We start from the raw sequence: 14,226 nt of genomic DNA, 5'->3' as shown, positions 1-14,226 counted from the left end.
GAAGAAACCCAGCAGATGACAGTGATGAAGAAGAAGTTGAACCAGAGGAAGAATTAGAGGGGGTGACACCAGAATTTAGACTGTTGAAGTCGGTTTTGCTGTCAAGTCATAAGCCAAAACATGAGTTGTCGACTTATGACGGAAGTCTGTCCGCAGACGTGTTGTTGGATTGGCTAAGTGAAGTCAACAAATATTTCGAATTTGAGGAAACCAGCGAGGATAAGCAGGTGAAGTTCGCCGCCACCAAGTTGAAGGGGCATGCGTCCTTGTGGTGGGACAGCGTTCAGGCGTAACGGAGGAGGCTTAACAAACAACCTATAAAGAAATGGTCTAGAATGGAGGCCAAACTGAAAGAGAAATTCTTACCGCAGGATTATCAGATTATGCTGTACAGGCAGGTACAGAACTTGAAGCAGAGGGGAATGACTGTGAAAGAATTTACAGAAGAGTTCTACAAGTTAAATTTGCGAGCAGGATATGTGGAAGACATCCCGGAGAAAACAGCCAGATTTGTGAATGGCTTAAGGGGGGAAATCTTAGATGAAATTGGTATCCTTTCACCCCGGACCATGGAAGAAGCCTATCAGTTTGCACTGAAGGCAGAAGAAAAGATTAACCGGAAGCAGAATGCCAGGAGAGGAGGTGGAACTGGCAGGGGAAAGGGTAAAGTATTTGGAAGAGGCCGAGGTACAGGTCCAAGTGAAGAAAGCAGCAGCTCTAAATCTGCTGGAGCGACAGAAAAAGACAATAGCACGAGAGGAGGACGACCACCTCAGCGAGGGCGAGGAAATGGTCGGGGCAGGGGAGCTGTCCAGTGCTATCGCTGCCACAAATGGGGGCACAAGTCTTATGAATGTCCTGAAGCTGAACCAGCAGGCGGAAGAGGAACTTATGTTGTTCAGACAGAGGATGCTGAGACAACACCTCAGGAAGCAGAAAATGCACCAGAGACAGGTGAAGCTTTGGTGTTGAACAAAGTGCTGTTGAAACCAGCAAAGGAGATTGCAGAACCAGATCAACGTAAAGCTTTGTTCCGCACTGTCTGCAAGTCGCGGGGCAAGTGCTGCAAATTGATTATTGATAGTGGGAGTACGGACAATCTTGTGGCGGTGGAGATGGTAGAAAAGTTGGGATTGAAGAAATTAAAGCACCCTACACCCTACAAAGTGTCATGGCTGCAGAAAGGACATCAGCTGCTAGTCGACGAACAATGTGAGGTAGAGTTTCAGATTGGTAAGTACAAGGATAAGATCCTTTGTGATGTCATGCCAATGGACGTCTGTCACCTACTGTTGGGACGACCTTGGCAGTTCGATAGGAGTGCAGTTCATGACGGGAAAAAGAATTGCTATAAGTTTGTTAAAGATGGGATCAAGCACACGCTTGTACCCATCAAGGAGGAAAATACAGCAGAAGCCAGTGGAGTGAAGGCATTGCTGTTGGGAGGAAAGGAGTTTGTGAAACAGATTGAGGACAGCGAAATCAATTTTGCTGTCATAAGGAGACCAAAGGCAGTAGTATTACACACACAGCTATCAGATTTGCCTGAGGAAGTTCAGCAGTTACTGCAAGAATTTGGGGACATTGTGGTGGATGATCTTCCCAATGAGTTACCACCAAGGAGGGGTATTAGTCATTGTATTGACTTTATACCAGGTGTAAGATTACCAAATAAGGCTGCTTACCGTATGAGTCCCAAGGATCATGAGGAGATTAGGAAGCAAGTTCAGGAACTACTTGATAAAGGGTTGATTCGAGAGAGTATGAGCCCTTGTGCAGTACCGACTGTTTTGGCTCCAAAGAAGGGAGGAGAATGGCGAATGTGCACAGACTCCAGAGCCATAAACAAGATTACTGTCAGGTACAGGTTTCCCTTACCAAGGATGGATGATATGATGGATTGTTTGAGTGGGGCAGCCTATTTCTCAAAAATTGACCTGAAGAGTGGATATCACCAGATTCGAATACGAGAAGGCGACGAGTGGAAGACAGCTTTCAAGACAAATGAAGGCTTATATGAGTGGCTGGTGATGCCATTTGGATTGAGTAACGCTCCCAGCACATTCATGCGTTTGATGAATGAGGTATTGAAGGAATTTAATGGGAAATTCGTGATAGTTTACCTGGATGATATTTTGATTTTTAGCAGGACTAAAGAGGAGCATTTCAGGCATTTGCAGAGTGTGTTGAGGAAGCTGCAGCAAAACAAGCTGCTGATTAATCTGAAAAAGTGTACCTTTTTTCAGCGAGAACTAGTGTATTTAGGGTTTGTTATTGCAGAAAATGAATTAAAAATGGATCTGGAAAAGGTGGCAGCTATAGTTAGCTGGCCGTCACCAAAGAGTTTATTTGAAGTCCGGAGTTTCCATGGACTAGCCAATTTTTACAGGAAATTTATCAGAAATTTCAGCGAGATTTGCGCACCTATGTTGGACACGATCAAGAAGGCAAATCAGCCTTTTCGCTGGACTGAAGCGGCAGAAAGTAGTTTTCAAACTTTGAAGAAAAAGATTACTGAAAGACCTATATTGAGACTGCCAGATTTCAACAAACTGTTTCAAGTTCGTTGTGATGCCAGTGGGACAGCCATTGGAGCAGTCCTTAGTCAGGAGGACAGACCGGTCGCTTTCTTCAGTGAAAAGCTAAATGAGAGCAGGCAGAAGTACTCAACCTATGACAAAGAATTTTATGCAATCATACAAGCGTTGAAGCATTGGCGGCATTATCTACTGGGAGATGAGTTTGTTTTGTTTACAGATAATTCTGCCTTGCAGTATATTATGCAACAGCATAAATTGAACCACAAACATGCAGCTTGGGTGGAGTATCTGCAGAATTTTACATTCGTATTAAAGCACATTAGTGGCCAAGCGAATAAGGTGGCAGATGCACTGAGTAGAAGAACATTGCTTTTACAGGAGAGCACAATGCAAGTCTTGGGTTTTGAGCATTTGAAGGAGTTGTATCAAACTGATACCGAATTTGGGGAGGCATATGAAGCCTGCCAAAACCCTTTGTTAAGGAATGATAGCATGTGGCTAGACTATAATCTACAAGAAGGACTGCTGTTTAAAGGAGGACAACTGTGTATACCCAACTGTTCTATGCGGGAAAATATAATACAGGAGAAGCACAGTGGAGGACTGGCTGGACACTTTGGTATCGACAAGACGATTGCTCAAGTACAGCACTTCTATTTTTGGCCGAAACTGCAGCGAGATGTGCAGAGGTACGTGAGTAGATGCAGAGTTTGTCAGCTAGCAAAGGGTCATAGTCAAAACACTGGTCTTTACTCGCCATTGCCGATTCCGAGTCGACCATGGGATTCAGTGAGCATGGACTTCGTTTTAGGTTTACCAAAGACACAGCGGGGCTTCGATTCAGTCATGGTTGTAGTTGACCGATTTTAAAAAATGGCACATTTTGTACCTTGCAGGAAAACCAGCGACGCTACTTATATAGCACACCTATTCTTTACTGAAATCGTTCGGTTGCATGGACTCCCAAAATCCATCATTTCTGATCGGGATGTAAAGTTTACTAGTCACTTTTGGAGAACTCTGTGGAAAAAGTTGAATACTCAATTGTAGTTCAGTTCCGCTTATCATCCGCAGACTGATGGTCAGACGGAAGTCGTAAACAGAAGCCTAGGGAACTTACTTCGCAGTTTGACAGGAGGAAATTCCCGGACATGGGACCGTGTACTTGCTCAAGCAGAGTTCGCGTACAACGATTCACCTAACCGCAACACCGGTTACAGTCCATTCCAGATTTTGTACGGCATGCATCCGCGAGGAGTGCATGAATTACGGGATTTGGGGAAACTCGAGAAACGGAGCGCTGATGGGGAAGAATTCGCTCAAGCAATGAGCAATTTACACGAACAAGTCAAGCTGAAATTGCAGGACAGCAGTCAGAAGTACAAGCAGCGAGCTGACACAAAGCGTCGGGAAGTTCAGTTTAACGTTGGGGATGAAGTCCTTGCGTATTTACGTAAGGAGAGATTCCCGAAGCGGGAGTACAACAAGCTAAAATTCAAGAAGATCGGCCCCTGCAAAATCATCCGCAAATTTTCTGCGAACGCTTACGAAATACAGTTGCCACCTGAGATTGGAATTTCTCCCATTTTTAACGTGGCAGATCTGTTTCCCTATGTTGCCAACTCAGAGAATGATACAGCAACTACAGTGCCACAGAAAGACAACTATGAGGAAGATTCTTGGACAAGACAATTACCAAAGGCACCACCCCTTGAGATCGAAGGAATTCTGGATACACAGGTAGCTAGACGCACACGCAGGAAAGAGTATCTGCGATATTTAGTCAAGTGGCGGAACCGTCCAATAGAGGACAGTTCTTGGCTCAACGCAGCGCAGATAACTAAGGCGGGCTATTCTGTTGACGACCTCATGGAACGGAGCCATGACTTTTTGCCACCCCGGGAGCCTGATGCAGGAGCATCCAGCTCCGAGGAGACAGAAGATCGATGACTGACTCACGGTGAAACAGGACACGACTCCAAGAGTGGTTGGACAGGTCATCAAAGAAAAAACTGGTTGTTGTCTTTTGTTAATTATTGTTCATTTCTTTTTTTATTTTCAGAACAAGTTAAGTTACTGGCTGTTAACTTAGGAAACCAAAAACTGTTTAGTTAACTTTTTGTTTAAAGAAGCAAGTGACAGTTACAGAATTTAGTTTATAGACAGTTATATTCCATGTAGTTTAAAAAGGAAAAGGACGGATGTAACAGGAACTTTTTGGTTCACCTCATAACGAAATAAGAAGAAACAGCAAGACGATATTCCAAACCCTCTGTAACAGAAACATTGAATTCTTTTCTGAGATAATCTACTGTTAATTATCTTTCCCATATTGTACATCTAAGCACTACTGAGTATTTGTTGTTTTTAGAAATGAATTGAGATAGAACGAAATTTTTATACTGTAACTAGGAATTCAAGAGCGTTACAGGCATCGAGTCAAAACCATAATCTATATTACCAGAACTAACACGCAGGCAAGGCAGCGTAAGGCGGACATACTTAACAGTATATGCGTGCAGAGTATTACAAGAATAAAGAACGACACAGGCATCAAAGCAAGCCCAGGTTGCAGTCGTAACAGCACAGAACCCGCAAGCCAAATACAAGGAGCAACACGGCCATTCACAAATCAAATATAACAGCTATTAAAGAAGAGGTAACAGTTCAAACCATACTGTTTCTATTAATAGAGCATTTCATAAGTCTTTACATACAGAAAGTTCGACAAATAGCACAGAACCATGTATTAAACTCGGCACCGCCGTAACAATACAAGTTCCAAACCCTTGTTGCATTGAGACCGTATAATGACGCAAAGGGACAAAGCCCAGAGACTGTAAACGCTGTAAACGCCGGCAAGGGGCACGGCTAACCCTATATAACTTAAGCAACAGAAAACTACAGCTAACACCATATTGAGCAAACTATAGAAGTGCTGGAGCAGGAGTAAACCCTACCCGGTTACAAAGGGTACCAGGGTTGGAAGAAATCGAAGACTGCAAACTTGAAACCCTCGTGAGCAGGTCTCCTAGTCAACCTGCACAGAAAAACAATTTGAGTTAGTCCGTTTACCAACCAGAACAAATATCAATCTAAGAGAACGAAAGAGCAGCAAGGTGCGAGTGGAAAGGAACTGCGAACTTACCCAAGGGTCGACGGAGATTGCTGAGACAGAACCCAGTTCCACAAGCTAAGAATGCACAAAAAACCTGTAAGTGTGGACAACAGGTGACAGAGAAGGGTAAAATGTAGCACGAGAGCTTACCTCGAGGGCAGATAGAGTTCGGAAGAGCGGCAGTTTCGTGGTCGCAAACACCTGTACAGAACTAAAGCTCAAAAGTTGAAGACCAAAAAGACTTCTACACAGAATCCATGAACATATAAACCACTTACCACAGACTTCCGAACAAAACCATTGAAGATAGCAGCGAAGGTGAAGGATTCGCATTTCAATCAGAACTGTAACCAGTGACGGAGCAAAGGGTTCGTTGGGCTATCGCACAGTGAGCATCGCCACAGCAACGCGGAGAGCGCAACAGCAGAATGATAGAGTGAAAATGAGCTAAGGATAACCCTTTAGGGTTTAACATAGGCGGGAAGTCATCCTGACTGGACGAGCCGGTGACTATACCCAAGAACCGGCAGATAAATGTTTTAATGAGCCTCGGATTGGGGGCCAGGTAAAGTCCACAAGATATTTGTCCGCGCACAAGTGACCACCGTGGGACTGAAGTGAGTCACGTGACTGTGTCCACGTCACCAAGGGCTGGGCCATCAAAACAACACTTCCTCTTCTTTTAATTACAAAAATTGACAGAACAGTAAAAACATAGATTTACCCACAAATACATTATTGAGCTGAGAGGCTTATTGGACAGACCAGTATGATATTCTGCAACCCTCCATCATCAAAGTTGAAATTTTTGGTCATGCCGGGCCAAATTAAAAAATTAAATAACTATACAAAATATTTAAATAATGTCTCTTCATAAAAAAAATTGCACCTGAAGAAATTAGATCTCTGTCAGCTCATGTTAGATCTGTTACATAATTGTTGTCATTTTGTTAACGAAAACAAAAAATACCTGATACAATTCAGTTATTTTTTTTCAAAAAATTCTATAGTAAGAATGATTAATCATGTTTTTAATAGTGAAAATAAATTCAACTCATCAAAAACTATATCTAAAATCTCAAAACCTGCACGAACATTCCACATTATTAATCATAATTATGCCAAGATTACCATTATTTTCCATAAAAAACCATTTTGCAATGAATAAAAATGCAAATTGCAAATTGCGTAACCTGCAAATTGCTTAACGTTTACACTACACCGTCTGTTAGTCTTTTCGAGAAACACGCTTTTAAAAAGAGTACAGTGCGTCTCTTCTTTGGTGGAACCGTCGAAGGATCGATTCTGACAGTGTCCGACTTGACGTTGATGTTGGATCGTTGATAGATTGTGTCTGCAAATTTTAAGAGCAAATATTAAAGCGCTTCGAAGGTAGGCAACTTTAATTTCTTTATCTTCATTTGAATTGAATTGAGAGAAATGTGACTCGAATCCAGCAATGACCGCTTGTACCAATCTTCCCGTTGATTGTTTGAGACAGTTCTACTAAACTCTACCATAATTTTATTTTTGAAATTCTTCTTCTCAATGTTTCTTTTATATGAAAAACATCATGAAGACGTGAAAAAGCTATTCTATGCACGTTTTTATTGGGAAAGTCTTTGAACCAGCGCATCAACAAAGGTACTGGTATGAAAATGGTTTTCTGTATATATTTCTCATTATTTTATATTTTTGGATTCTACCCCAGGAGAGTTGCAGCCCTGGTTTATCTTTGTGTAAATACATTCATAACTAATTGCATCAGAATTGCTAGTGATGCAGCAGCTTTTGATGGGTACTCAATAATGACTCTGGCCTTGAGTTGCTTTAGCTATAAATGTAAAAATACAGACTTGCCATGATATTATGGCCAGATTTTTGAGCATATTTGGTTGGAATGTCATATGCTTTGCCTCATAGTTTTTTATTTACAAAGATCAAAATTGCTGGCTAATAGATGGATAGAGGAAGAAACTACACAATAATATAATATAAGCAATCACACAATAATACAATATAAGTTGTTGCTCACTAAATCAATTGAATTAGTTTATTGCTTGAAGTTATATGATTCAATAGACTCAAGACCACAATATATGTGCTAATCTTAACTCACACATGCATAATTGACACTTTCTAAATTTTGGCTTTATGTACTCTGAGAAATTATCAACTAACTTGTCTTAGTTTTTGATAACTCAAACGTACTTTTGCACTGGTTGCGCTTAGCATGTAGACATGACCTAACACATTTCACAAGTACATTTCACTACCTATATACTTTACTTTATAAAGTGATTTTATAAAGTTGAGAAGTTTATATTTTTATTTAATGACTAAAATGTGACTTTTTATAAAGTCAGCATGATCTTAAAAAGTCACTCAAGTGATTTAAGTGGGCCTAAGGTGAAATTAAGTCATGGCCATTGATCTTGAGGTGGCCAGATTTAATCTCAGCCATTGAAATATAGGATCAGGGATTTTAGTCATTAATGAGAAATAAAAGGAGAAAGGGAGAGTGAAGAGGCACGCCATTCTTCATGAGACTTGGAGAGGAGGAGAAAGAGAGCCCAAAGAGAAGTTTAGTAGTAAGAAGAGTAGTACAGTCGCTCGTACAACAAGGAGGGCATGCAAGAGAAGGGAACAAATTCAAAGCTAAGTAGAACTCTGAAATCATGGAGTTTTCTGTATTGTTTGAGCACATTTCTCAAGGAGAATAGGCATAATTTTTGAGGTGGTGGACAAACACGAAATTCACGGCAAAGGACACTGAGTTTTCTGAGTCGCAGACTAGTGCAGGTTTCAAGGGACCCAACCTCAAATTCAAAGGAGGAATTCAATAGGGAAACTCATGCAGCCAGGACAAATTTTGATGCTAAGGCACAAAATTATAGGTAGATACAGGCACAAAATATGAGGCTTGCACAACACACATTTAGAGGGATAAAAAGGGAGGAGATTAACTTATTTTTCTGGGAAGATTTGGCATAAAAATGAGTATTGTGAAGGACTAAAATCGATGAGTTGTTGCATTTCAAGGAACAACTACAACACTTTTCCAAAGGAAATCTAAAGATGAAATCTGGGAGATAAGTTGACAATTTGCTATCATTTATTGATGTAATAAATTCTTGAATAAGAAATAAAATATCTCTCTCTCTCACTAGTTTTCCCTTGAGGGGCTTTGGACCAAAAATCTATGGGTTACTTGTTGTAATAAACCTCATTGACACACTATAGCTTCCCTAAATTTCCATCATCGGAAATTTAGGGAAGCTATTGAGATTGAAAAGAGACCCAACAATCTCAATAGAGATGATGGTTGGAAAATCAGTAGGTGCTGGGTCCCAGCACTTTCTTCTTGATCGTTTTTCTTGTCTCTTACTATTATTTATATTTTTATTATTATTATTTATTAATCCTTTACTATTATTTATTAAACAATTTCTATTAAAAATTGCAAATAAGTAACTCTTAAACATTTTCTTTATTTATTAAATAGTACTATAATAAACTATTACTATATACTATTTTATAATTAGACGATTACTATATACTATTATTTAGTCTTGTTTCTTATTTTATTTTTATTATTATTATATTTATTTATTTATTTTATTCTATTATTATTACTATTATTTATTTATTTAATAACTTAATTATTAATTATTTTGTTATTATTTGTTTTTATAAACTATTACTAAACACTATTATTTAGTAATATAATAAACGATTACGAAATTCTATTATTTAGTAATCGTTTTCTTATCCCTTATTTTATTTTATTTATATTTTATTACTATTTATTTGTTTATTTTAATTATTATTTTTATTTATTTATTTATTTTCTATAACCTAATTCTATTATTATTATTCTTATTATTATTATTATTATTATTATTATTAGTATTATTATTATCATCGTTAATAACTTATTTCTATTATTATTTTGGTTATTACTTTTATTTATTTATTATTTCCAACATCGTAATAACCCTTTTATTTGCCCCGGATGCGGGTGACACGACCGAGGACATCGGAATGACACCTGGTCACCATGAGCGATCCCGAGCATAAGAAAGGCATTTGCTGCAATCCGTCGTCGGGGATTGCAAGCGTGAGTGCTGGAGTGAGAAAGGACGGCTCTTTACTGCCTTGTCCGGGTTTCAATTTCGTTTGCAGTGTGCAGTTATGGCATACAAGAATCGAGACAATGCAGAGGAGCATAAGAATGTTGGGGGTATGGAAAACACTGCATTGGGTCGAACTCAGATTTTTGAATTGGGAGTATGGTTGCTGGCTCTCAGAGCTAAGGTTCAAGGCACCCCTCTGGCAATTGAGGGTGGTATCAAGTCTGCAAGGGAGGGCGACGGTTGTTTCACGCACTCCCCCTCATCTTACCCGGCTCTGTTCCGCTTTCTTGCCTTCAGCGACATCATGGTCAAGCAATGAAAGCGCCTCATCAGCCGTCGAGGCTCTGGCAGAGGCGGATCCTCTCGTCCCTCAGTCGCTAATGCACCCTCTCGCTGGTGCCGCTGTCTCTGCCACCAAGTTGCAGAGGCTCATCCCATCCAGGCGAGCCAGTTCATGGATTCGGGCAATCCTGATTCGGGCTCTAATCCACTTCCTGCGTTTGGATCAGCGGTCTTCTCCTTCAGCAATGCCCAGGGCAATTCGCGTATTAACGCCCATGTGTCTGTCCTTTTTTTGGAAGAATCGACGGAGGAAGGCGGGGAGCCACCCCGCTCACAGTTCCATCAGGCTGAAAGCTCAAGGGCAGCTGAGGGCATGCCAGAGGATCGCCCAGAGCCGAACATCGACCCACCTACGACTTAGGAAGCGCCTTCGTCAGAGAAAGCCAAGGTCGATTGGGCCCCCCAGAAGGTATGTGCTCGATTTATGAAGAGGAGCCGGACGAATAGTAGTTCGCTCGCTCAGTCTCTTCCCTTCAGACGAGGCTCTGGTTTTGCCATGAATCGCCATATCGGAATACTGTATGTCTTGAATGTCTTTGTTTGGTTCTCGAATTATATATTTCAAACTCTGTCTAAGCCCCTGCGAGGGATATGGTTGAAGGTTTTCTTTTTCTCGTCTATGCCCCGGAATGGGATGACTATTTTTTCTCTCAATGTTCCTCAATGGTTTAAAGCCCCTGCGTGGGCACTCAGTCATAGTGGTAGCGCCCCTGCGAGGGTGACTTGTCTCCAGGATAGGGCCCCTGCGCGGGTTTTCAATCTTAATGGTGTGGACCCTGTATGGGTGGTATTTTTGAGCACTGTAAGTCTAGAGTGCCATCCTCGGCCTCTGGCAATATGAACTCTTGGCTGTAACTGTTTTCCTTTTATTGTATATAATAGAATATTGTAGTCTTAACGAGAAAAAAAATAACCCTTTTATTTGTTAGGTCTGTTATTACTTTTAATTTTTAACTAATAAATTTTTATTATTCTTACATTTTTATTTTTATTATTTATCCGACTATAATTATTTTATTTTATTTTCTAATCCCTATTTCCTCTAACTAAATTTGACCTAATAAATTTATATATTTATTTATAACTATATTTATCTTTTTATTTATTTAATTTTTATTATAAGTTATAAATAAATTTATAACTATATTTATATATTTATTTATTTAATTTTATTATAACTATATTTATATATTTATTTTTAACTAATAATAATTTTTAATTATTCTTCCATTTTTATTTTTTATTATTTATCCGTTATATAACCTCTAACCAACTATAATTATTTTATTTTATTCTCTAATCCCTATTTCCTCTTTTTATTTATTTATTTATTGGATTATTTAATTTATTTATTCTATGGTTCTAATTTATCTATTAATTTGTTTACATATTTATTTATTATAAGAGATGTTCCCGTACATAACTACTTCCCTTTAGTTTTACCTAACTAATGTTACCATTTATATTTTTATTTCTATTTTTATTATTTTTGATTTTATTTATATATTTATTTATTTATTTTTGTACCTAATATAACTAAATTAGACCTTGCTCCTTAAGTCAACTTTTTGCCCAGGTAACCGTTGGTGTCTCTGCTCCAGCTATTTAAACAGGCTAAGCTGGATCTGTTTTTCAACAGCTATTTAAACAGGCTAAGCTGGATCTGTTTTTCAACTTGTCCTGACGATGAACCACACTGGTTGGTTCGAAACGCGTTGACAAATGGTTTCTCATGTGATTTTCACCGAAAAATCTATCATTAACACTAAACATACTTAATTGTTTTTTATTTTTTAACTAACTTATGCATAGTTCCTAACTTACATAATTTTTGCTTTACAATTGTCATTTCTCATAAAGTGCAATTTCACAACCATTCACAATGATTGTTTGTGATAAAAGTTTTGAGTTTCACATTTTCTCTATATTTTTTATTATTATTAAATCCTACTCCATTCTAGATTTAATACCCTCTAATTCCAATTCTTATATAATGGTATGCAGATGTATTCTCATTATTAAATATTTCTCCATTCTAAATTTAATCCCCTCTAATTCCAATTCTTATATAATAGTATACAAATGTATTCACCAAAAATACATATTAATTTGTCTCACCCGATATTCTTTTCATTCCATAAATAATTTGCTTCACCAAGTATTCTTTTCATTCTATAAAAAATTTTCAACCAAAACTTTTCTTTCCATACATAATTTGTCTCAGCAAATAGCCTTTTCATTCCATAAAAAAGTTTTCAACCAAAATTCTTGACCTAGTGATCTTATCATTTATATGATTAAATGTTACTTTTAAGGTTTCATTCCATAAATAATTGGTCTCACCGAGTATTCTTTTCATTCCATAAAAGGTTTTCCACCAAAATTCTTGACCTCGGGATCTTATCATTTATATGATTAAATGTATTTTAACCATGTATGGTTTCTGGGAAACATTTCAAATCCTTTTTTTCACATTACGAATCATAAAAATTTGGTTTAATACTTCATATATCCTCAATTTGTTATCACAATCTACGTTATACATTACGTTCCCTTTACATTAAACATCATATGTGTCTATAATCCAAAGAACCTTGCTATACATTACAAATCCTAACTTACATGTGGTATATTACAACAAAGGCCTTCAAGATTGTTCGGAAACTTCACTTGTAAATAAAAATCTGTGTGTTGACTTGTTGATATGACACAAGGGTTATGAGCAAACCCTATAATTGACGGTTATTGCTGTTATCTGAGAAAATATACGATGCATTTTATTTTAGGTTTATTACTGGTTTCAATGATGACCTATCCATCGACATGTGAACTCATTCATTCACTTGTCTTTGGATAATGCTCCATTTCCTACGTGACTCGTATATGCTATTACCGTACAGTTTTAATTGATGAATATGGTTAAACTCCTTTATTCATTCTTCTCCCTTTTAGCCAACATTTCATGCATTTTCGCTTCGCATTCATTCCGAAGGTATAACCATGTTTTTATAGGGATTTTTATGGCCATTTTCTTTTAAATTTTCAGGAGAACCCAAACGAGTTATATGGATTTTGTAACTGATTTATTTCATATCTAGACTATTCCTCGGCTAAAGTCGTCACATATTTATTCAAGGGTTCCTTTAGATTTCAGTGTCTCTGTAACCTTCTCAAAACGTTTCTAAAGGCACATTTTTGCACGTGAAAACTTGGGGTTTACTCTAACTGGCCCTTTGTCAATTTTCATGTGAATTTCAGAATTATTAAGTTGAAACCCTAATACAATGCTCTTTATCCTTTGGTGTGTTTTAAGTTTGGAGTCATATCACCCACTGGGTACTTAATTTGGTCTAGTGATACATTTGGTTTAATACCAATTCAGTTAGAGAACTTTCAGTCTTGTACTAGGGATTTTTAGTTGTTTTGTTTTCTATATAATTGAAACCATATCCTATAGGGTTTTAGAATTGTTATAGGAGTTACTTCAAAGTTTTGCTATTTCACTATACAATTTTTTGTTTGTAATTATATTTTAATAAATTTTTACTAGTCAAAATTAGGCTTCGAGGATAATAAGCCTACATGAGTAAATAATTATCTAATAAAAACTCGCACATTTTTTTCTTTGTCAGTGTTGCTATCAAGTTTTATAAAATAATCATAAACCATGCCTGGATTATTAGTATAATGGAAAATAAACATTGTTAAATTACATTAATCCTACGACCATAAAACCCAACATACAAACTGAGCTCATTTTTCTTTTGTACAAAGTATTGTTCTTGTTATGTCCTCTTATTTATGTAAAGAACCTATAACCTTTACTTAATTTTCCTCATTCAATGATTTAAATTATTTAAGATTTTTGTATGTGTTAATGAGTTTACATTTTCCTTCTCTGTATGTTATAGGTAATTTTCATTGACATGGTTATTTTGAAATTTTTTTCTTCAAGGGGTCTGTTCACAATATTCCTATTGCCCATGGAGATTTCAATTACATCACTTTAGGTTGGATGATCCTTTAACCTTTGGGTTGTCTCTTTGTATGTGTATATCTCTATGTTCAAGACGAAACATTAGGGTTTCCT

The 14,226-nt window shown here is 37.7% G+C and overlaps 1 protein-coding gene across 1 annotated transcript; it reads left to right on the top strand.

Annotated features, from left to right (window-relative positions):
- Positions 1-335: 335 nt before the first annotated feature.
- LOC149256542 (uncharacterized) lies at positions 336-10,113 on the top strand. The gene is made up of 5 exons (XM_089455402.1): positions 336-1,277; positions 1,398-1,761; positions 2,758-3,389; positions 3,591-4,280; positions 9,844-10,113. The coding sequence occupies exons 1-5, from the start codon at positions 336-338 to the stop codon at positions 10,111-10,113; spliced, it is 2,898 nt and encodes a 965-aa protein (XP_089311528.1).
- The last annotated feature ends 4,113 nt before the right edge of the window (positions 10,114-14,226 follow it).

This window comes from Pinus tabuliformis, chromosome 7 (genome assembly GCF_031772625.1).
Source record: "Pinus tabuliformis cultivar Carrire ecotype Pingquan chromosome 7, CPIR1, whole genome shotgun sequence".
NCBI lineage: Eukaryota > Viridiplantae > Streptophyta > Pinopsida > Pinales > Pinaceae > Pinus > Pinus tabuliformis.
Note: the sequence above shows the minus strand (reverse complement) of the source record. Positions and strands in the feature narration are given on the sequence as shown.

What these genes read in the sequence shown, in the direction of transcription:
- LOC149256542 (XM_089455402.1), top strand. Translation starts at nt 336, where the DNA reads ATGGAGGCCAAACTGAAAGAGAAATTCTTACCGCAGGATTATCAGATT. An exon ending in GTGATGTCATGCCAATGGAC is followed by an intron (nt 1,278 to 1,397) that starts GTCTGTCACCTA and finishes GTACCCATCAAG; the next exon opens with GAGGAAAATACAGCAGAAGC. An exon ending in AAGGAATTCTGGATACACAG is followed by an intron (nt 4,281 to 9,843) that starts GTAGCTAGACGC and finishes TTTCGTTTGCAG; the next exon opens with TGTGCAGTTATGGCATACAA.